Source organism: Pyxicephalus adspersus, chromosome 2, assembly GCF_032062135.1.
Source record: "Pyxicephalus adspersus chromosome 2, UCB_Pads_2.0, whole genome shotgun sequence".
NCBI lineage: Eukaryota > Metazoa > Chordata > Amphibia > Anura > Pyxicephalidae > Pyxicephalus > Pyxicephalus adspersus.
In genome coordinates, this window is record NC_092859.1 from 62,769,209 (window position 1) to 62,794,194 (window position 24,986).

Consider the following 24,986-nt stretch of genomic DNA (forward strand, 5'->3'; position numbering starts at 1 on the left):
ATGTGTGCCATTAGAAAGAATGATTTTTTAGGGGAACAGTGACTTTCAATGCAAGATCGCCAGTAAAAAGCTGTCGGATAAGCGTGGCTCCGTGCGCGAGCTTTTTCAGTTGTTGAATAGCGCGATCGCGCACGATTCCGGATCGCTAATATGAATGCGCGAGCGATAATCCGATTTTGCTTCATGAATCAAGGGCAATGTAGCTGATTTTGGTCAAAAATTAGTAATGGTAGGAATGAGACTTTAATGGCACTTATAAAAACTTTTATTTAGGAGATTAAAACAGGAATTAAGTGTTCCAGGTTATAACATACCATCACTGGATTAAACACTCCAATTGGATTTAAAACAAAACAGCAAATTTTGGTTGTATACCAAAATTGAACTGTGATTCGACATGTTTTGCAGATTTTTTCATCAGCTTCCTCAGGAATCAGGAAAGAGACCTAAAATGCCAAACAGACGATATTCAACAAGATCAACTTCCTACTAGGTTACATAAACAGTAATTTAAATTGTATACATCTATGCAAAGATCTATATATTTTACTTACTTTTAAATTGACAACACTTCTTCAAAGCATCTCCTCCGAGAAAGTCAATGTGGTCAACATGTACTGGAGACAGCAAACGGTAGAGACAAGACGCAGACCCCAAGCAGCAGGACAGTCTCAGCATATCCAAGATAAAACGTATTAATTACTTTCAATTAACATAACCTCCATTCCCTTGAAAGATAGGAACATAGGGAAAAGGAGGATATAAAATCTACATGAGTAACTAACCAGCAACATAATCTACCATATAATGTAGGTAGAAAAGAACTTTTATATTAGCACAATACTTCTCAAAAGTAATTGCTTACAATTGTTTTGAAAAAAGGCAATATAGTATATTCAATTATAGCCAAGAGGGTAAAATCTTCATCATAATTTCAATTTAAATCGCCCAATTCAGAGGGGAGGAAATCCCACCATGGCCTAAAGAACGAGGATAAACAGGTATACACCAATGCAATGTGGAAGGAAGTATTTCTTCAAAAACTTTTATCTTAAAAGTCTTTTACGATTGCTGGTAAAGAGACTGCGGTGCCACCCTCTCCTGGTCAGCGTTTTACCTGTGTCTTATCGACGTCCTGGCTGCATGTAAGGCTTAGTCTACACGGACTGTTTCCCCAGCGTTTAACCTGAGGCTTTTAAAGCCCATGTTTGAAGTCCCCGTGCATTCCAATGGGCTAATCTACACCTGGACGTTTCCTATAGGCACGCTTTTAAGCTTTATCTTAACGTTGCTAGCAACGTTTAAAAAATTAAAACGCTGGATAAACGCGAGAAAATGCATGAAAATGCTTAAAAACACCCCCATTGAACTTAATAGAGGCTTTTACAAGCGTTTTTAAGCTTTTTATGAAAGCTTCTATTGAAAACAAAGGGGGCTTTTAAAAACGTTTTTAGCAGGTCTCTGGAATCTGGAAGCCCCCTTTTAATAAGGAGACTCCCAGATCCTCACCACCCCACCCTGGGGAATGAGTACATGAGTACATAAAACCCCTTACTCATTCCCTGGACGAGGGGGGCGTGGCCTAGCTGGCGAGTGTGATGGCCGTGTAGTCCTGGAGCTCTGCAGACGCCGGCCACAATCCACAGAATCTCGGGCACATACTCACCCATCCATGGGCAAGCAGAGGAAGGCTAGAGTGGGGAGGTTTCCCCCTACCCCAGCATCGCATCCGACGACAGCGCAGCCCTCTATATGGGCTTACATAGGAGATTCCTCACCGGTGTTCTCCGCGGCCTCCAAGATGGCGCCGACTCCCTCCCCGCACATGTGGCAGCAGGGAGAGAGAGAACGGATCCTTACTCCGGATGACGGGGACTTGCAGCAGACCATTCATCCTGCCGCCAGAAGGGAGTCAGGGTCCTCTTCCTCCCACGATTCAGGGACACCATCTCCTGAACCGGTGAGTCCTGCAGCATGTACAGGGGCATATTATTCCCCTGCAGCCTCCCCTCAGGGAGATGATATTCAGCCAGCAGCAGCATTAGGATTACTCGCAGGAGATGGGATGCATGCAGCTCCTCAGGAGGGGGTCACCTCATACACCCAGGGCATATCCCCATCGGGGACTAGGGAGATACTGGCACCAGACTCCCCCACAAGGGCTCCAGATCCCATGGATAGCTCTTTGCCCACTCCTGGGAATGGGGGGCTGGGTGATAGAGCCATAGGGCATAAGGCCTTATCAAGCCCAGTTGTGCGGAGAGAGTGGGGACTTTCTTCACAGGAGGTTTGCCCCAACACCCCTTGGCATCAATACCTGCAGTTCCTACCAACTAAAGAGGATGTACAGGCTACCTGTCGTACTGAAATGGGGGCCTTGCGTGCTGATTTACAATCTCAAGCTGGCAGAGTTGATGATTTAGATGAAAATGTGCATCAAGCAAAAGAGGATATTACAGTACTCTCACATAAAGCTGGGGAAAGTGATCAGAAAATAAGGGAGCTCCAACGTTTGATAGAGAACATGGATAACAAGTCCCATCGGAATAATATTAGAGTGCGGGGTCTTCCTGAGGCGACCCGAGACTGTGACCTTAAACCAGTGTTGCAAGCTTTCTTTACATGGGTCCTGGGGCGCCTGACCCCCCGTGAAGTTCAAATTCATAGGACCTTTAGAACATCCAAGCAGCCGGGGACTGCAACCAGACCAAGGGATGTTATTTGCCAACTGGTAGACGCAGATCTGAAGGATGAAATCATGGCCACAGCTAGAAATATGCGCAACCTTGAATTTCATGGGGCCCCACTCCAGCTCTATCAGGACTTATCATGGCATACACTACAACAACGCCGCCTCCTCCAACCAATATTGACAGTTCTTAGAGATGGTCGTATCCCATATAGATGAGGATTCCTCTTTAGTCTCTCGGCGCGACATGAGGGGAGAACTAATACCTTAAGGTCCCCAGAGGACTTGACTTCCTTCTGCGGAGACCTGGGGATAACCCACCCGAAATTACCAGGATGCGAACGAGAAGATCCATTGTGTCCCCGCTCCCCTCCATGGCAACCGGTGGCTTCCAGGAGGAGATCCAGGGGCAATCGCCGGGAGCCAACACCACCGTCTGATCGATCCCCTGCCCTGCACCGTTGAAGCTGCAGTTGGCTACCCTGTGAAGTGCCTTTACTATGTTATTGGTCTAGAGTGTCATCTTAAAAATGCTCTTATCTGCTTTGCACTGTAATTTCACTCACAATGCCTAGATATATTTTTGCTATTCTCCCACGGTGTTTGCTCCTGTATCGATCCTTGGTTTAAATGGCCATGTTGATGGTATCTCCGCTATCTTGCTCCACACCTTTGTTTGTATAGAATACGTGCCCTAATTGTTAAACTTCCCGAGAATGGCGCAGCCCTGGGGGGGGCTTGGGGCGGCCTCCAGCGACTGCTGGGGGGGTCCCGGGTTCACCCTAGTGGCATGACACTGATGGTGGCTGGCGTTGGCCGACTCTATGGCGATAGTTATGCGGACTGTTGGTTCGCGTCCTCTGGCCCTCTGGGTCCATAGTCCCTCTGGGAGGGATTGCTCATCTGCCCAGCGAATTTGTTCCCTGCTCCCATTTTGTAGGAGGCAGGGACCGGCGGATGTCAATCCCTTCCTGGTCGCCGATAGGCAAGTGTTTAGTTACCAGTTTACATTTTTCCTCTAGGTTTTTGTTTTATGTCTTGGTGTTATAGGGTTATATGTTGACCCCCTATCCCCCCCTTCCCTGAATGTAACACTAGGTGGGGTGGTGATCGGCTCTACATGATTTTCCGCCAGTCTGTCCTAGGGTATACCTTTATATGGGCAGTTTTGGCTGAGGCGCTTTGGTCCCCTCTTAGTCCTGATGGCTACTAGGATTTTATCCTTTATTGTCCGGGGACTGAACTCCAACATGAAGCGAAAATTAGCACTAAGGGAGTTCAAACATCTGTCCCCAGATTTTATCTTCCTACAGGAGACCCATTTTGATAATTCAGGCACACTTAATTTTGCCTCCAGACTTTATCCCCAGTCGTATCTAGCTAATTCACTGTGCAAGAAAAAGGCCGGAGTTGCGGTCCTCCTGAAAAACTCTCTCAAATTTACATTATCTGGCTCTATAATTGATGCGGAGGGGAGATACATCATCCTGAATGGAACTGTACAAGGGGTGTCTATCACGCTATGCAATGTATATGCCCCTAACATTAGTCAGCCTCAATTTCTCAGCACAGTTTTGTCCCGTCTTAAAAAATTTGACCACACCTATTTGATAGTGGGGGGTGACTTCAATATGGTTTTCTCCCCCACCCGAGATAGACATACCTTACTCCATTCCCAGCCCTCAGCGCAGGTGTCCAGGCAGTCCAGGGTGTTCAGACAACTGATCAGGAGGTACCAACTCTACGATAATTGGCGGATCCATCACCCCTCTGGGAGACAATACCTCTTCTACTCCCCCCCACACTGTACTCATACCCGTATAGATTATCTTTTTACTAACCTTCCTCTCCTGAGTAACAGTATCTCAGCAGAGACTCATCCAATCACCTGGTCAGATCATGCTCCCATTACATTGGATGTGACCCTTTCCCCCAAATCGGTGAGAGTCTGCCATTGGAGGCTGAATGATTATCTGGTTAAACATCTAGATACTAAGTCCTTCCTAACCGCAAATTTAAAAACTTTTTTCAGGGAAAATGAAGGCTCTGTCGCACATACATCTACGCTTTGGGAAGCACACAAAGCAGTATTCAGGGGACATTGTATAGCCCTGGGCTCCAGACTTAAGCGGGACTCTAACTTACAACGTTCAATTGCGACACAGGCCTTAAAATCTGTTGAGGCAAAATATACAATCAAGCCATCCTTGGGCCTCCTGAGGGAAATAACCACCCTTAGGTCTAAGCTACGAGCCCTGGAGTTGAGGAAGGTTAGTTGGATGATGCAGCGATCCCGTCAACATTACTACTATAAGGGTAACAAAGCGGATTCGCTGCTGGCCCGCAAGCTGCGGTATATGCAGCTACATTCCTCTCCGGGGGCAGTTAGGGATGAGAGCAGGATGGTGCGATATGATCCCTCCCAAATTGCCTCTTGTTTTGAAGCCTAATATTCACGCCTATACCAAACAGTTCACTGCGCCCAATCTCCTCTGGGTAGATCTCTGAGGCCTAACATTGATTCATATTTAGCACGTGTGGTCCTTCCTAGATTGAGCCCGAATACATAGAGCAACTTAATAACCCCATTACAGAAGAGTAACTTACAAAAATCATTACTCATTTGCCATCATCTAAGGCTCCAGGCCCTGATGGCTTGCCCTATCTGTATTACAAAACCTTTTTGCCAGAGCTCTCCTCATATCTCTTAAAACTATTTAATGATTTTTTAAAAGGCAAGCCGATTCCCCCCTCTATGTTGGCCTCTCATATTACAGTGATACCGAAACCGGGCAAGGACTCATTAGATTGTTCGAATTATAGACCGATAGCTCTTTTAAATTCTGACATAAAAATCTTTACGAAAATTCTAGCCTCTAGATTGTCCAAGTTCCTTCCTGCTCTCATCCATGGGGACCAGACGGGCTTCATCCCATTTAGACAAGCGGGTGATAATACCAGGAGGGTGATTAACATTATTGATATTATCAATAAACGGAAATCCCCGTCCTTGATACTTAGTCTAGATGCCGAAAAGGCGTTTGATCGCCTCCGTTGGCCTTTTCTCTTTTCCACTGTGAACAAAATGGGCTTTACGGACCCCTTTGTTAAGGCGATTGAGTCCTTGTACACGGCCCCATCGGCCTCGGTCAAGCTGCCCCATGCTTCCTCCGCTCTATTCATGATTTAAAATGGGACGAGGCAGGGGTGCCCTTTGTTGCCCCTGCTCTTCGCCTTATGTATAGAGCCCTTGGCGGCCTGTATCCGCTCCAATCCAAATATACATGGGATTCCAGTGAAAGGGAAGGAATACAAGCTCTCTTTATATGCCGATGATATCCTACTGACTTTGTCCCAGCCGGTTACCTCTCTACCCAACTTATGGAAAGAGCTAAAGATATATGGTGAAGTCCAGCTGCAGGCCCTGAGGGACTCTTTCGCCTTTATCTGGCAAGATCGCTCCCTCCGCTACCTAGGGACACACATCACCTCCGCATACTCTCAATTGTATTCTCACAACTTTCTCCCATTATTCCCTGAGGTGAACAATTTTTTGTGTAAGTGGAGGAATCACCCTCTGTCCCTACTGGGTAGGATAGCTTCAGTTAAAATGATGTTCCTCCCTAAACTGCTATATTTATTTGACACATTACCAGTTAGAGTACTGCCCCAAGTACTGAAAAGAGTCCAAACGGATTTTCTGCATTTTATATGGGCTTATAAAAGACACAGAGTGGCTAAGCGTATTGTTTGTGCACCCAGGGAGAGTGGAGGACTGGGGGCTCCGGATATCCACAAGTATTATCTGGCGGCCAATTTGCGACACCTTTTGCTGTGGACCTCCCCGTGTCCCCCTAGTGTTTGTGTAGAACTGGAGAAGGAATGGATGGCCCCTATACACCCCAATGTTATGTTGTGAAGTTCCTCCTTACTATTGGCGGAGTCTGATTTACTGGCGCCTACGGCATTTACAAGGAATACATGAAGGGCTTACAAAACTAAGTATAGTCTGGCATCTCCTGCCTCGGTTAACCTCCATAATCTTCAACCCACAAATACCTGATAGCCTATCAGGTTCAATGGCTGGCCCCTGGAAGGACAGAGGTTTATATCAAGTTAGGCATATCCTCCATCCAACTGAGTGGAGGCTACTTTCTTTTGCTGAACTGGGTGCCAGAGTTGAACTGCCTCGTACCTCTTTTTATGCCTACCTACAGATAAGGCATTATATCTTATCCCTACAACCCTCAGCCACCTTCCAGGCCCTCACTGCATTTGAGAGACTGTGCATGGATGGTCCCCGCACCAAAGGAACAGTCTCCCCCATTTACCGCCTTCTGCATGCTTCATCACAGGGAAGTTCACATAAATTTAGTTATATGTTCAAAAGGGAGGAAGTCCTAGGTCGGTCTTTAACCCCTGAAGATTGGCTTGATATCTGGGAGGCAGCACATAGAAGCTCTATCTGCACACTGTATAAAGAAAATTTGTATAAAATTGTGCTCAGATGGTACCACACACCGGCGGTGCTTCACCGCCTGTTTCCTAATGTAGACCCCATGTGTTGGAGGTGTGGAACCCACCGGGGTACAATAGAACACATATTCTGGTTTTGTCCCCTCATTCAGCCATATTGGTCACGAGTTAACGATTTAATATCAGCAGTGACCCAGCAACATATGACATTGGACCCTCTTTCCCATCTCCTAGGACGACCTCCCTTAAATCTGCCAAAAGTGTCTCGTAAACTGGTATCCCATATTCTGGTTGCAGCACGCACACTGATCTCCTCCAGATGGAAAACAGCGTTGCCTCTGTCAATGGTAAGTTGACAATTATTCACGACAACTTCTGAGGTATAGTAAAAGAATCAAGGTTTTATTCACGCATGGGAAACTCACAACAGACAAGGCAATAGAGGTTGGGACTGTCCCTTCCTCTTGTCTAAAGGAGTCTCTGAAACCTTTAGCCAAAATCTATATTTTATCTACTTCAGTTCCTTGCGTCACCGGGGTTGTAGTTTCCATGGTCTCCTTATCTGCTGGCAGTTTCTATGGTCTTCTTATCTGGTTTCACTTGACCAGGTGCAAGGCCAAGGCGCCTCCGGGAACCGAAGTAAAGAACACAATTAACTGAGTTAGTCATTTTAAAACAGAATAATATAGTTTGAGTTCATTCTCACTATACTTGTGGCTAGTATATATTCTATATACATTCACACCTCCCTCCTTGGAAAATTTGTACGTGCGAATCCAAGAGATCCGCCTTATGGAGTATCTTACGGCACTCCTCAGAGACACGATGGCCAAATTTGGGATAGTTTAGGAGGCATGGGCCCATTACTATGATAATCTGTCCGGCTGATCCCCCCCTGGCTCTTTTCTTACTGGGAAATGTTATATAGCCCAAATTTTATCTGTCTTACCCTCACACTTTAAGATGTTCAAAAGCGATGCTATGTGCAAAAATTAATGTTTGTTGTCTTTGACTCTGGAATATGTTTTGATGCATTCCTATAGTGTTACCTCCCCTTGTGTTTTCCCCCTTTTTTCCTTTCTGTATCGTTGAAAAATTTCTCAATGAAAATACAATTTCAAGAAAATGTTAAATTATTTTAATAAATGTGTGTGTGTTTGTGTAACTAAACTTTTTTTATTTTCAGGTTATCCCAATGACAAGATGATTCCCAGGGCTGCAATGATGACATGGGCACAGCCAAGGGATTCCACCTGACAGTGAGGGATCTCAGGGCACTAGGGGTTAAATGAGGACAAAGCTCTCCATTCACCTCTAGTGCTCTGTGATTGGCTAAGGTTTTACGTTTCTCAGCCATTCAGCACTAGACTTGAATGGGGAGCCTTGTGCCCATTCTTCTCTAGTGCTCTGTGATTGGCTCAAGCATCATCAGGATTTCCCTTTCCTCAGCCAATCAGGGAGCAGAGCAATCAGTGGAGCTCTGCTATGCTGACAGTTCCGCTCCCCTGATTACTCCCGCAGCCCTGGGGGAGCTGTGATATGTTCTGTATCTGTTTATATGCGTTTTTAAAACCGTTCATGTAGACCCAGCCTAAAGCAGCACAACAGACTCGGCGAACACCAATGTAGACAACGTGGCTCCACCCACATCATGCGTGGTGACGTGAGAGAGTATGGGTGTGATACCACGGCGTGGGTAGCCCGTCTCGACAACTCCCCAGGGGTCTACATGAAGGGAAACCCTCCCTCAGTGTCCCTGCGCTGGACGGAAGCAAAAGTCCACTGGTGGGTGAGGCAGCGCCGGGGAACACATAGAGTGCACAGAAATATCGTCTGAATCAATAAAAGAATACGCCATTATACCTAACCCACACACCCGATTCCCCAGAGATAGAGGGGGAAGTTCAGGTTGCGGGGCTTTGCGCTCCCGGAGTCCCAGAGATGCCACAAATTTAAAAAAACATTATTCAAAAACTATTTTAGCAGTGTAACAGGTTTTTTTTATATAATGATTCCATTAAAAAAAAAATACTAGGAAAAAAAGGAGGAGAGAAAGATTTGTATGCTTGGATAAGGAAAATTGTCTAGGTATGAATATGGATGGGGTTTAAGTACTTCTTTCAAACCAGGGAATTCAGTGGCCTTTTAGTGCAAAATTTATTTTGTTTCCCTTCTTTATAGTTCCCTATCCAGGTCATCACCTCTAGGATGGGGATAAATCTGATCAAGGTCCATAAATTTCATCTCATCAGGATTGTAGTTATGGGAGGAGCTTATATGAAAACTCAATGGTGTTATGTTTTACCACTAGTGACATTGTAAACATGCTCATATATTCGTCTACGAAAGATTCTTTTTGTCTTACCAATGTAAAATCTGTCACAGCTACAAAATGCCTAATATATCATACCCATTTACTCACAATTCACTCCAGTTTTGGGATTAGTTTTAATATTAACTGGTATAGGAAACTGATCCCTTGTGGGATTGTATATCCATCTGCACTGGTTACATCTCCGACATGGATATGTTCCAGTTTTCTCGTTTGCATTATGACTAAGTTCTGGTACTTCTTACTTCTCCCCAATTTGTCTTTTATAGACAGTATTTTCCTAAAAGTGATTTCTGGATGTTTTGGGATGTGTTTATTATTTGAGGATTAGCTTAATGTAGTGGCCAGAATCTATTCAATATTTTTCTTTGCATTGTGATTGCGAGAATAACAAGTAATAATACTAGTTCTTCCTATTGTTTTTGGAGGTCTAGATTTGAATAATCTTGGTTTAGAGATTGCAATCGTTCTCTTTGATGCTTTTATGATAACAAAGAAAGAATAAGTTCATTTTGTGGCCAAGTGGTTTGACATAATTCCCCCAGATAGAGTTAAAATACTGCTAGTCCTTTATCATGGGGGATGTTGGAATAAAGAGCCACAATATCGATTGCTACCAAGATTGAACCTTCTGGGATGTGCAAGTAATCTATGATCTTTAAAAATTTGGGGGTATTTTTAGGATTTGAAGAGAGACTTAGGACGAAAGGATAGAGATACTGATCCACTAATTGGCTCGCATTGGATGATATACTACCCATGACCGAAACTATGGGCCCTCCTGGTGGATCAACAGCACTTTGTGGATCTTTGGAAGGGTGTAAAATGTAGACAGTACTGGAAATTTCACATTCAAGAATTCAAAGGTTCCTTCATCAATGATGTCATTGACAAACGCACCATTAATAATGTTATAATATTCCGAATAGTATGCTTCAACTGTTTCAAAAGGAAGTGGTGTTTACCACTCTTTATTACAAAGAATTTTCAAACACTTGTTTTTTTAGTGATCCTTATTCAGCACTACTACTTTACCGCCCTTATCCGAAGGTTTAATCACAGTTTGTTTATTCTCTTGGAGATTTTTAAGGGCCAGTGACTGATTTCCTATTAAATTTTTATCCTCTGCATTGACATCCTTTAATCCTTCAACTGCCCTTGTTACCTGCTGTACGAAAGAAAAAATATTCAGATTCTGGTGAAGGTCGGGAAAACGTGTACATTTGGGACTTATTTTAATAGAAGGATTTAACGTTTCTGGGTCAGGTATAAGATACACTGCATCCTGACTCGCAGGGAGATCATTTTCTTCTAATAATAGAGTTAAATCTCTTAATGCTTTAAAATCTGTGGAATTAAAGTTTAACCAATCTTTAGGAATCTTTTCTTCTTTTGTAGGGGTTCTTATCAAAAAGGACATTATAAAATAAGTTCCTTGCAAACAAATGTAGGTCTTTCACAAATTCAAAGGTGACAAATGTATTAACTGGACAAAAACTTATGCCTAGTTGAAAAAGTTTGATATCTGTTTCTGATAGATGATATTGGGACAAATTAACAACATTTAGTGAGTCATGTGAGGAGTTAGTTTGACAGCGTACTGGTTTATGGGTTCCACTTCGGGTGATCCTGTTGGATTTGGTGTGGGGCCTAAAAAAGGGGGGCAGTAGAGTGTTTTGTTTTTGTCCCTGTAATTGCTGACATGGCAGCATGTGCTATAAAGTGCCCAATGTAGATGGCGAGTTGCCATCAATTTGTGCTCCTGGTGTTTCTAATGTATCTGATTCTAAATCAGTTACATTTGTGCTTGTCATAGTGGCAGATGTGCTCATGGAATCACAGTGATCTTTTTTTTAGATTTGTGTTTGTCTTTGTTAAAGTGATCACCTTTTAATATTTTAGTCCATTGTTTTTGTAAAGATGTGTTACATAGTAGGTTAGGTTGAAAAAAGACATCAAGTTCAACCAGTAGGGAAATAAGCATATCCCAGATATAAAACCCTATAAGACAAAGTTGGTCAAGAGGAAGGCAAAAAAATGCAGTTGCCTTCCCCTGCCTGAAAAAAGGCTATGTACACACAAATGCATGAACGAGTGCTATACATACAGCACTGTTCTTATTTATGGAGAGGGGAGGAGAAGAACAAGCAAGCGGCACCCCACTGTTCTTTCTCCCCTAACTTATACCGTGTTTCCCCGATTTTAGGACATCCCCATTAAGTAAGCCACCCCCGATTTTTAAAAAAATAATTAAAATAAGACACTCACCCGTTTATAAGACAGCTCCAGATATATGATCCTGCGTGTGTGTCCTTTATGCTGGCTGCAGCGTGTGTGTCTTTGATGCTGGCTGCAGGGCGTGTCTATTCCTGAGCCAAACTGAAAGTAAAAAGCCTGCACGCGTGCCCCCGCGATTCTGAACAAGGGAGCAAGCTGCTGATCCCTGCCCTAACGGAGATCCCTGCACTTAATTACGGGTAAGTGATCAGAAGGGGACAATCATTTCATAGTGATCAGAAGGGGACAATCATTTCATAGTGATCAGAAGGGGACAATCATTTCATAGTGATCAGAAGGGGACAATCATTTCATAGAGTGATCAGAAGGGGACAATCATTGCATAGAGTGATCAGAAGGGGACAGTCATTGCATAGAGTGATCAGAAGGGGACAGTCAATGGCATAGAGTGATCAGAAGGGGAATATGAACGGCACATGAGTGATCAGAAGGGGACATGGAACATGAGTGATCATGAGTGACTTTCAACAATAAATGTGTACTGTAGTCTTCTTCATGGAAAAATAAGACATCCCCTGAAAATAAGACCCAGGGCATATTTTGGCATTTCAAAAAATATAAGAGAGTGCCTTATAATCGGGGAAACAGGGTATTACGAGAATCTTGCATGTGTACAGTGCTCGTCCTCCAACGTCAACAACCATCCTGATTTAAGCTATAATGTCATGTAAGAAAGAGAATGTCAGTGGGCGCAAGTGAGAAAGGTATTGTAGGTATAGTGATGGGGAATGGGGTGCAGAGAGGTAGCAGTGATGCAGGGAAGCAATAGCTCTGTGTGTAGTGCCAAGTGGCTAATGAAAAGCAGAGGTGTGACACTGCCCCAACTATAAAGTTCAACTTAATATAAGGTTTACCACTGCACTTGTGCTTGTTGTTGTCGCCATTTTCGATTCTCCAAATAAATCTAACTAGCTTGCATGGTAGTGGTGCCATTTTGTAGTAGATCAGATGGTGCTAACTGCAATAAAGGATGAAAAAAAGTTGAACTGAGTATTTATTCATTTTTATTTTTCTCAGGGTTCGATGTTTAGTTGGGCTCACGTGTTAAAATGTAAACTAGATTGTACAATTAGATTGTAATATGTATGGCTAGTTTAGATTTATCAAAATGTTATAGTATGTAGACCTTGCTAACAAGTTGCTAGTGACTGGCTGTCCTAGGGGGGAGTTGAGGAGTGAAGTCACAGACACTGATGAATGAGGCCAGGCCACAGGTAACCAGGGGGTGGGGACAATGTTCCCAACCAACCAATCACAAATAAATCACTGTGCTAGCCAGTCACCTCTTCAGCCACTAGCATCTCAAAATCTGAATGTAATTTTTTAAAAATGGCGTTATGTGTTAATCTGATTGTAATTAGTAAAGAACAAAAAAGTACAGGGAATCTTCGGCATCCTTGTGTTTTAATGGCAGTAATTGATTCCCACCAGGTAATGTTTGAGGAAATGTCAGGTCATCATTATTTGTAATTCAACAAGTAACACCGGCCTCAGAACACAAGTTTAATCTCAAATATTTTACTCATCCACTCAATAGAAAAACATATTCTCAAACACACATGTATCCTTACCCTTACAACTTTTGTAACAAAAAGAACACACATTTTCCTTCCCCTTTTTTCATATTTTATTCAATATAAATATATGTACCAGCATAGTTTGCTTTAATTATGCATTTATTGAAACGTGACTAATTCTGTGGACTTGGAAACCCTTCTACAAAAATGTATTGTACACCTTTGAGTATATATCAATTTTAGGTATCTATAAGTTACCTTCATGTGTGGCTCTTAAGGCTCCCCGCAAATCCTCTGAGAAAGCTGTCAGACAAAATGCGTTGGGGTAGTCTTGTAGATTTACTGACAGGTTCACTTTATACCCAGCTCCAGTTTGAAGTCATCCTTGTCCTAATTACATCTGTACCCCAAATGTCTTAGAGAACCTATTTATTTTTAGCACAACTGACGGCACACCTGGAACACAGACCTTCCATCCCTTACATTGCAGTATCCCTAGCAACTGCTTCATCGTAACGTATGACGTAACCCTACGCAGCGCGGCTCCGCCTTCTCCCCTTGAAAGGGAACTCGCTACGTGAAAAGGGAATTCGTCACCTAAGAACTGCCTACTCTTTTTAATGATGTTTTAACCGTGCGCCTTTTCATTGGCTGTACACAGGCGCAGGGAGGAACCAATCCGGCCGCGCAAACCTGAGGCTATGACGTTTCTATTTATCGCGAGATTAGGTGACGCTTTTTTTTTTTTTTTTTTTTGCATTTACTCTTCCTGTGACAACGAGATCTTTCGAGACCTTCCTGAGCTCCATTCATCTCCTTGTATCGGAGTGAAGTGTGGCCGCTCTGCCGTTTTACCTCCCAGTTTTGTGCACTACCAGTGTCCCCAGCTACAGTCATGTCTGTGGTGGGCTTTGACCTGGGTTTCCAGAGCTGCTACGTCGCGGTGGCGAGAGCTGGAGGGATTGAGACTGTGGCCAATGAGTACAGCGACCGCAGCACCCCGTGAGTATAGCCGGCGCCGCCATGGTGCATGTTACATGTCATTGCCCCTCCGCATTATCTGACCTCCTCCTCCAGTGCACATCGTGTGACTGGCATAGGATAAAGTGTGGAACATAAAGCTGGGCGCATGGATGAGACCCTGGCTGCACTTCTCACTTAATATTATTAATTTTAATAATTATTATTATTAAACATGATTTGTTTAGCGCCAACATATTACGCAGGGCTGTACATTAAATAGGTCATGCAGGACATCACTACTGTGGGAGAAAGTGGGAGGGGGAGGAATACAGGGCCTTCTAACACTTCCGGAAGTCTATTATGGTAAAATATAATGCTTGTTTCTACCATGACAGGAGAGTGAAGAAGGTAAACAAAGCCACCCTTTTCATAAGCCCTGTACAGAAGTCAAGTGATTTTTGTTGGAAATTATATTTCATGATCACTGATGAATGTACAAGCACTGTGGTTCAATGTGGGTGGGGGAAAACGATGGACAAGTGGCACCTAAAGGAATGCACAGTGATCTTTCTTATTCGATCATCTCATTTTGTTTTTCCATCACCTTTGTAATATGACCTGAAAAGGAAAAGATACAAAGTAACAAAAATGTCAGGTTTCCACAGCCTCCCATTGGCAGCTCTGCCTTGTGTACAAAGCCACCACCATCCTTCATCATTCTGAGAGAGCAGTCACAGAGCCACAGCTACTTGCAGAAGAGCCAGATGACACTGACCACTGAGCAGATGTTAGTGGGACTGTTTGTCCTGCTGTCATGCTTGCAGGAATTTCACTGGCCACTGAGCAGTTGTCTGACAGCTGGGTGGTAGTAAAAAGTGCCTCATGATGTGCCCAAGAAAAAGATGCTACAGAGAACTTGGTGCACTGTTACGGGAAGACAATTGGGTGAGCTGCATTCAAATGTATTGTCAAGGCACACACTGATAAAAATACTGAACAAAAATTACTGGTTCATGCTCTTTGTGCGTAGATGAAGGAGATGGCATAAAGCTTCCTGCTAGATCAGGGCTGTCAAACTCAAATACACAGTGGGCCAAAATTAAAAACTTATACAAAGTCGGGGGCCAAACTTGAAACTGAAAAAGCACCGCTACTACAATTCCCTGCATCTACAAAACAGTCCAATGTCTATAAACGCCAGTGATGCCACTACTACAATTCCTGGCATTACTTGCATCTATAAAACAGTCCAATGCAGGGCCCTGCATAGGCAGAGAGGCTGCTGGTCTATAGACGCGAGTGATGCCGGGAATTGTAGTAGCATCGCTATTTCAATGCAGCGGCGTGGCAGCTGCAAATAATATTTAGGATTCCTTTGGGGGCCAAAAAAAGGACGTTGCGGGCCTGTGTGGCAGAGTTTGACACCCCTGTGCTAGATGTTGAGGATTCAGAATCATTTAGACTTATTTATACTTGTGTTATCTTGGCTCTTCCCCTCCACCACTTCCTGATGGCAGTAATACCCAGTTCTGAGGCAGACTGTGACTTCCTCCCATATGACAGTTCTCCGGGCCCATCTGCCTTTTGCTACTGTTCAGCACACAAATGGGGCGATATGACTATTCTCTACTTTTCTAAATTGAGCGCTAGTCAACCTTGGGGAACATAACTCCTGCTGCAACAGAGAAAAGAATAGCTGAAGAGCACTGAAGGTGAATGCTTGTCTTGGTGTCGTACTACATACTGCAGCAGAATAAAGGTGGGATAAAAATTGCAATTCAGATAAGGAACAGTTAGGTGTATTATCCATAAACATTTTTCTGGTTCCAATGTTTTTCTTGTCTGTAGTTCTGTAAAAGTTTATACAGACTCCATAACATCCAGAGATCATGCTTTTTCTAGCTTGTATATGCATTGTCACACAGACTGTCCAGCTGTTAATAAAATCGCCAGTTTGGCAAGGGTTGTTTTACACTGATATTAAGTCATTTAGGATTGTTTGTAATGTGGTGTTGCATTTAAAATTTATAAAAAATGCACAGGAAACGTCCTAAAACATTGTTTCTAACTTTCAGTGGCAGTACTGAACAGTATAGGTATAGTTCAAGTAATAGTTTTCTTCCAAAGTAGGCGGTGTCGTGCTCCATCTCCCCTGTAACACACATCCCTTATGTTAATGTCCCCCTTCTCGCTAATTTTTCAGCTCACGCGCTACATTCAATTGCAGGAAGGTTGCTGGCACACCCATTTGGGAGCCTACTTGGACTAAGCAGTACATGTGCTGCCATTTTACCAGTTCCTTTGAACTGAATTGAAATGAAATGAACTGGCATTGAAATGAATGAACAGCATATCTGCTGCTTCTGTCCCATGTGCAGTGAAGAGGGAAGCCCTTTGCATCTTTTTAACTTAGTGATATTTACTAAGGTATATGTGTCATGAGAGAAAGAGTTGGATGTGTCTCTCCTAATTATTTCTGAGCCACAAAAGTAGAACATGCATTTATAATAACATCAGAAAAGTTTCAATTGCATACTAGTTAGACATAGAAGACACGGGAAGAACTGAAGCACATGTATCAGCATGTCAGCTAGGCAACTAAAATGCATTCCTCTTGTTATGAAGAATATACCACATTACTAACCAGCGTTTCTGTAGGATTAGTTTTGTATGAGTTAGGACCAGCAATGGCAGCCCCAGTGTTTTATGACACACGTATTATCCATGAGTACAATGTGCACATGCTTATCTATGCCCAGACAGTGCTGGACAGATCCAGAGGGCTGAGTAATAAAGTTGTAGTTGGCAGGCTAGGTGTTTTATAGTTCTTAAAAAGAACCCATGGTTCCTTGTTTTATAAGATCATTTGAAGGTTTTGCTTCCTGACACTTTCTACTTGCAGTGTGTCAGTTTAACAATATAACTTCAGTGAAATGTAAGATTTTTTGCAAAAGTTACCTTCCTAGTAGGCTATGTGAGTTTATTTTTGTTTAAATCTGCTGAAGTAGCCTTTTGCTGAAAATTACATGCTGTTTACAGGTGTGTAGTTCTGTAATTGCAATTTTGTGGTGAAGCACCACCTTCATATAAGACATCAGCCAATATTAACAGTTTTTACGCAAGGATGGATCATCATGTGATGTCAGGGGAGATCTGTACAGATACAGGATGTTTGCCCTAAAATAGTGAACAATAGCCTCAGGCCAAAATCTAGCTTTAAAAAAAATAGGCCAAAATATACAGGGCATGTACACATACCCTACAGTAGTTTTTGGGTGAGATATTTTACCACTATGTCCGTTAAAGATCTGTGTAAATGTGCTGTAACGGTTCTTTTGCTGGTGAAGTTTAATAGGAGCATTCTGGAGGTGCTTCTAGTAGGCGATTCACAGGAGTTTGAAAAAAATGTATGGCTGACTTTGCCTATCCCTTGATCACTATGAGCAAATCATACCTGTCATACTTGTGTGTATTCTTTTCTCAATGACCACCAATATAAAGGGGTCCTTTTCCTGATGAACACCAATGAAAGCAGGCATGAATTTACTGTTCATTAATATTTTTTTTCCAATACTGAAAAAAATGGTATATTAAGGCTCTAGGAGTCAAATACCATTAAGCATACATTTCTTTTTTTATTCTCTACTTACTGTTCCCATGTACTGTGACCTGTAGGTAAATTAGTTATTAGCAGGTTTCCTCAAATCTGAAAGTTATTTTAAAGGTTCCTCCATGTTGGGGTCTACACAGACCGTTTTAAAAACACATGTAAATGTTCCTACCCTGTTATTATGCATTTTATGCACTTTTGCAAACATTTTAAAGCTCGCCTTTAAAAAGCTAAAAAAAACTCTTGTAAACGCCTATGGCGTGTTCTGACACGATTTTACATAAGCATTTATAAAAGTTTTACTTTTAACCCTTTCCGAGAGAGTACAGGCGTACATAAAACCCCTTACTCATTCCCTGAAAGAGTTAAAGATATGTGTAAAAATTAAGACCAAACTTCAATGTTAAAGTAATTTATTAAATGTTTGTGTTTTGTGTAACTGGTATTTTTTTTTTTTACAAGTTATCCCACAATGAAAGGATGATTCCCACATCTGCATTCATGACATGGGCACAGCCGTGGGACTCCTGACAGTGTGGGTTTCCCAGGCACTAGAGGGGAGATGAGGACAAGTCTCCCCATTCACCTCTACTGCTCAGTGATTGGCTGAGAAAAGGGAAACCCTGATGACAGCTCAATCATGGAGCTCTGTTCTGCTCTGCTGATAGCTTCACTTACTTATTTGCTCCCACAGCCTGAGCGGAGCTGTGGCATGTGTTCTGTATTCAAGAGCACATGCCACATGCTTCAGCATAGCATAGCAGAGCACTGCTGATTGCTCCACTCCGTGATTGCCATTCAGCTGAGTTTGTTTTCAATGGAAGCTTTTAATAAAAGCTTAAAAATGCTTTTATAAGTCTCCCTTGAATTCAGTGGTAGCGTTTTCAAGCATTTTCCTGCGTTTACCCTGCGTTTTAATTTTTAAAACATTGAACAAAAAACGCTATATATAAGGCTCAAAAACATGCCTCAAGGAAATGTCCTGGTGTAGATTAGCCAATTGGAATGCATAGGAATTTCAGACATGGGCTTTTAAAGCCTCAGGTTAAACGCTAGGGAAAAGGTACATGTAGACTAAGCCTTAAAAAGGTTTAATAGACTGATGTTGTCACCAAAATGTAACATTTGTTGCAGTAATCTGTCCAAAAAAAGTTTATTAATGGTGTAAATGATTTCCTACACGCTTACCTTTTGCTAACAAGAGACAAAACACTTATAGTAATTTATTTGTTTATACAAAGATATTTTGGAATTGGTGAACAGTTTTAGTCCATGGTGTTGGTAAAGCAGGGAGAAAAAAGTCTCCTTGTTGCTGTGAATTAGTAAAATCATCCACCATGGTATTGCCAGTGAACAGTACAACTGCACTTCAAGAACTCTGACAATGCAAGCTGTGGCTCATTTAGAAATGCAGTTTCTCTTCCTGATCATTAACAAAAGTTCTGTAGGGAATTGGCTAAGGTGAGAATGGGAGTACAAAAGTTGATGGTGCGTCACCAAATAAGAATTGTCTTGCTGAGTGCTGGAAGAATGGCTCACTCTACTGTTGTACTGTTGCTGGCACTAAACGCTTCTACTAACTAGGACATTGTAAAAGGAAACTTATATGGTAAATCGATTATTTGTTTCTAGCTGGAGTTCCTTAAAGGAAACCCAGTTACTTATTACTATAGTACTTATTGTGGCGGTTGTCATTGTTGACCTTTGCTTATATTAGGTGCCTGGCTCATCTAAATTCCTCAATGCTTTCTGCAATACTGACCCATGACAGTTATGCACCTACATAACATACTGGTACCAAGGAGTCCAGAATACCAAAAAGCTCTCCTTGTATTTTTGTATTATTTATTTATTTTTTCATACATCTAAAACGTGTCAAAATATGTGCATGTTTTTTTCAACATTCCCCTACATCAAATTTTATGCCCTTGGTCCACATGGTTTGCATTTTAATCTCTTTACCTATTTAGAGTAAACTATAGGAGCAGTCAGACATTAGGTATTGTACACAAATGCAATAATTGTCCTTAGAAAAGGATCTTTCACGATCCTTTCCAACAAGAAAATATTGCACAATGCATAAATGAGTGCTGTACATACATCACCGTTCTGCTCTATGGAGAGGGGGAGAACGATGGGGGACACCCCAATGTGCTCTCTCCCCTGGCAGATCCATGGAGGACGAGCGCTGTACACAAGCCAAATTCGCCTCGGCTGATATCAGACAAGAATCATCTGGCACGTAATGTACGTAGCCTTAGAATGAGCTGCAGATTCTGTATCCTCTGACAGGAAGTTCTTGCTTTTAAGATCCTGGGAATAGGTTCCTTGCCTGGCATGTCGCCCTGTCACATGTTATTTGTTTGTGATGAAAACTGGTTTATCAAACAGTCACCTAGTTATGTTAAATTATATTTATAGAAAAGTCAGTGCCCATGTAACATCTGTATTGTTAATAATAGGCTGTAAGGCATACCTGTAACTCGTGCCTGTTTGTGCCAAGTATAAAAAAGGGAAGAACATGGTCATACCATATTTGAAAGCCAAAATATTTTATATAAAACTTGGGCTTATGCTGGCAATTGTTTATAATTTTTCAGATGTCCAGACTTGCTGATAATTTTATTATTACACAGTATTTATATAGCACCCAATGCATCTATTTATATAGCAACCCAGGAGCTCACTATCTAATGTCCTTAACATAGTCATATGTCATTAACGCAGTCCAAGGTTTTAATATTAGGAGAAATTGTGTTGGTTAAAAAACTGATTAAATATGTTCAGTGTCTTCTGTGTCTAATGCATTTTAATTTGTTCTTTTTTTTTTTATCTTGCAGATCATGCATTTCTTTCGGTCCTAAAAACAGATCTATTGGAGCAGCAGCAAAAAGCCAAGTAAGCTTTATTGACTTGTACTCATATTCTTTTGATAAATAATTTCTTTTAAATGTAATTTTGTGTGTGTGGTTTGTTTTTTTATGAATTGGTTCCTTTGTTTTTAGTCCCAATGTTTATACTTGCAGTAATCAAAGAAAAAAAAAATCTATTCATCAAAACATGATAAACCCAAGTTAAGCGAAGCATTATTTGGACACTAGAGGATCCTAATTTTTGAAGTATTGTACAGTGAAAAAATTTCTGGGCCCTTGTTTAATGTTCTCAGTGCTTACAGTTATTTCTTAAGCTGATGTCTTGAGTTTTTTGCTTTGTTAATTTTCTATCATACAAATGTGTTTGTACATTATTATTTCCTCTTGCTTATGTCAGCCTAAAACATGCTGAGTAACTTTGGCTTGGTTGTCTCTAGATCATTTCCAATGCAAAGAACACTATGCAAGGATTCAAAAGGTTTCATGGACGAGCCTACACAGATCCGTTTGTTCAGGCTGAAAAGCCATGTTTGGCCTATGAGCTTGTTGAACTGCCTACAGGCTCTACTGGTATCAAGGTAAATAAATTGTTATGAAGTACCCTTTAATTTGGGATTTCAGTTTTAGTGGCAGTTCTTTGTCTTTTAAACAGACTTTAGTACCATGCATGTTCTTGTTAATTTGATTCTAAATGTTTTAATACTTTGCTGTAGTGATGGGCTTGTCTGGTTAACTAATCTGAGAATTGACATAGCTATCCTTATACTATGATTTCCACAAGGGTCTTTATCACCTATATTTGGTAACCAGATCCTTTACTGGGATCTAAGGTCATTCAAAGGTAGAACGACCATTCAATCGGTAAGTCTGAAAGATGGTAACGGCTGTCAGGATTTGCATTCCAACGGTACCCTTTCAAGAAAGTCAAGAAACAATTTCTAGAATTCCTGTCAAGCGAAAATACTATGCAACATATTTTGTTTTTTAGGTCATGTACCTAGAGGAGGAGAGAACCTTTACTACTGAGCAGGTGACTGCCATGCTACTGACCAAACTTAAAGAAACTGCAGAGAGTGCATTAAAGAAGCCGGTAGTAGATTGTGTAGTTGCAGTAAGTAACATTTTGTCAAAACTTTTCATGGTCAAATAGAGCTGATTTATTATTTATAATAACTTAATACATACAAAATTATCATTTATCTTTATAAAGTGCCAACGCTTTACATAATGCTGTACAATAAATTGGGGTTACAAACTTGCTTAATAGACAAGTACAGCCAATAACATGGGAGATGGAGAGCACCCTGCCCAAAAGTATATTACCAATAATTTAAAATACTTGTTGACTGATAGACAGAGCTGCTAAGTCTAACTGCTTGTTTGTCTATCTAGGTCAAATTTTGCCCACTGACATGCACATGCAGAGTATCTGCACAGTTGCAAACATCTACGTTTTTTAGGGTTACGCTAAGTCAGTTCAGTAAAGTAAGGGTTCATTTTAGTTATCAGGTTATCCTTTATTCAACTGGTGAGTAAACGATTGAGGTCCAGGCTAACAGACATAGGTTTTGGGTCAAAGCGTGTCGGCCCATGGCTTTATTTTTGCATTGAAAAAACATGGGATAACTGCCTAATTAGGAGTTCATGATGTTAATACAAACACATATGTCTGTATGACAAGCACAGCATTTAACAAGATAAAGAAATGCAGTGCAAAGTAAGATGGACACGGTCTCTCAATATGTACAGCTGACATGCTTTTGACGACTGTTTTAAACTGTTGCTAAAATTTGAAAGCTGATGTGAGCGCCACAGAGGTACATAATTTTGTGCTTGGCATTTTATGATAACTTGTGAGAAATAGATAGATATATGGGTGACGTGTGGGTGTTTGAATACTTACATTTCTACAGTTTTTACTAGTTTGTGCTATAACACAAGCCATGTAAAAAAAAGGTGTTTGTTTACCTTGGGCTTTGTAGTCTGACGTGTCTGTTGGGAACGTATAAATGTGATGTGTAGTCTATCCGTCCCTTTTCCAGGTTCCATGCTTCTTCACCGATGCAGAAAGGAGGTCTGTAATGGATGCCACACAGATCGCTGGGCTCAACTGTCTGAGGCTGATTAACGAAACGACTGCAGGTAACAGAGAGCAGAAATAAATAAAAGCTCAAAGAGTGGTAGAAAAACAGTATTTTAGGACTAATTTCATAGCAAGGGATCTCTTCCTATGTAAATATAGAAAGTCAGTCGCAGAAAAGATGACTCCATTTGGCTAGTAATTGGTACTAAAACTGGTTTTGTTTAATAAACTACTAATATTTTCCTTGTTTAAAAAAAAAAAAATATTATTTTGTTGTTTAAACTATTCATTTATTTATGACTTAATATTTCAGTTTTGTGTGAACAGCTGAATCTCCCAGCAGTTACTGGTATTCCTTGAAAGATCTGCATCTGAGCACCCTTTCTGCTTTCCGCACAAATTCTGCTACAGTCATTATAAACACTGACTTTTACTGTTGAAGATTCCAGCAGCAAGCATCTTGCTGCAGCAGCGTACTGAATCTGCATGAGATGCATATCCAATGGCATCAGTGCTTGGGGACTTTTCACTGGCATACCTGCCATACATACTTTTTCTGTGTCATTGATTAGGAATCATTTATTTCAGGAACAGCCAGGCAAATTACATTTACAGAATAAGCTCAGAAATGGAAGCCTAAAACAGGATTTTTGCTAGCTCACCATTCAGTATTGAGCAAAAGTTTCATCTAATTTACTAACAATAACTGCAATGCAAATATTTATTTTCACTTTTGCTAAGAGAACAGCTTCGGCTCCAGTAGAAAATCAGCATCACGTAGCCCTAACATGTAAAAAGCAAGCATTTTAACTACTAGAAATTACATTTTGATGATTTTAAGTTAGACTTTAAATTATATACACATGTTCTTTGCTGGTTATTGCATAATTCTAATTATGTTGCAATAATTGGCATTTTCATCAGGTATCATGAGTAACATCAAGCCTCTTCTGCCACAAAACTGTGGAAGGAGGTTGTCTGTCATTTGGGTTGGGTTTTTTAGCTAAAAAAAGATAATGTCCTCTGACAAGTGTCTAAAATGTAAACCATTCACTTGTAGGATTCATTCACGTAGTAATAATGGCAAGTGCCCGGGATATACACCCGGGAACAATACAGGAAATTAATCTAGACTAGGTAATGTGTAGGATTTTAATGGAAATTGGAGGTGAAAAACACACAGCTGCCTTGGGTTGGGTAGTATAAAACTGTGTTTCTTACAATCCTTCTTGTCTACAATTGCATTCTTGCCAATTTTTACTTGGAAGCTCATTATTTAAAGCAGTGGTTAGCATAGTTATGTGCAAATGAAACAGAAAACTGTAAAACACTATCAAACAATATTTCTCTTTAAGATTACTCTTTTTTTTTTCTTTTTAATAATGCAGTGGCACTTGCATATGGAATTTATAAACAAGATCTACCTTCACTGGAAGAAAAGCCAAGGATTGTTGTGTTTGTAGACATGGGTCATTCTGCATATCAAGTCTCTGTGTGTGCTTTTAACAAAGGAAAACTTAAAGTAAGCTCACTTTTTAGGTTTTCTAAAAACAAAATCAATGCTGAGCTCTTAATGTTGTTTAATAATTTTTATTTTACTGGATTTTTGTGAGGTGAGAAGTTAACACTTGCTATGTTTTTGAGTGCTAATTTCGTTTTGGTTGTGAGCAGATTTAAATACCTTCTTGTCTTTAAAACCAGTTACAGTAGGTCTGTGAAATGCCAAATTACTAGAGAATGTTGCTAACATTGACAGCTGCTCATATTCATTAATTACCCTTTTAATAAAAGCGCATCAGTCATACAAGATGCACAGTAAATTATCCACACTTCAACTGAATTGCATTGTGTGCGTAGAGTCATTTTTGCCATTAACAACTATTTGTAAGAAATCTCTCTCCTGCCTTGGTATGAAATGTCTACAACAGTAAAATACTTTGACAATGGCAAGGTTGGGAGCAAGTGATCATTCAATGTGACTGAAATTTGGCCATCCACCCTCATGAACAATCAGTTTTTCTGGATTTGTGGTGATCCAACATTGGATGGCCATCAATATAACTCAATAGACTTCATTATGCAAACTGTTATAATTTATATAGATGCATGCTTTGTTTCATCGACCAAAACATGTAATCCTGTACA

General features: G+C 41.2%; 1 protein-coding gene and 1 long non-coding RNA gene across 2 annotated transcripts in view; one reads left to right on the top strand and one right to left on the bottom strand.

The window, feature by feature from the left end:
• Window positions 1-7,546: 7,546 nt before the first annotated feature.
• LOC140323636 (uncharacterized) lies at window positions 7,547-13,813 on the bottom strand. Its single transcript, XR_011919415.1, has 3 exons — window positions 13,571-13,813; window positions 12,650-12,753; window positions 7,547-7,790 (listed from the first exon to the last, which is right to left on the bottom strand). It is a non-coding gene; the product is annotated as an uncharacterized lncRNA (long non-coding RNA).
• Window positions 13,814-14,061: 248 nt separating this feature from the next.
• Window positions 14,062-24,986, top strand: part of HSPA4 (heat shock protein family A (Hsp70) member 4) — a 38,171-nt gene continuing 27,246 nt past the window's right edge. The window contains exons 1-6 of the mRNA XM_072400886.1: window positions 14,062-14,314; window positions 20,726-20,783; window positions 21,196-21,336; window positions 21,747-21,869; window positions 22,801-22,900; window positions 24,230-24,363. Coding sequence (XP_072256987.1) covers window positions 14,208-14,314; window positions 20,726-20,783; window positions 21,196-21,336; window positions 21,747-21,869; window positions 22,801-22,900; window positions 24,230-24,363 — 663 coding nt within the window. The 5' untranslated portion in view covers window positions 14,062-14,207. The remainder of the gene's footprint in view (window positions 14,315-20,725; window positions 20,784-21,195; window positions 21,337-21,746; window positions 21,870-22,800; window positions 22,901-24,229; window positions 24,364-24,986) is intronic.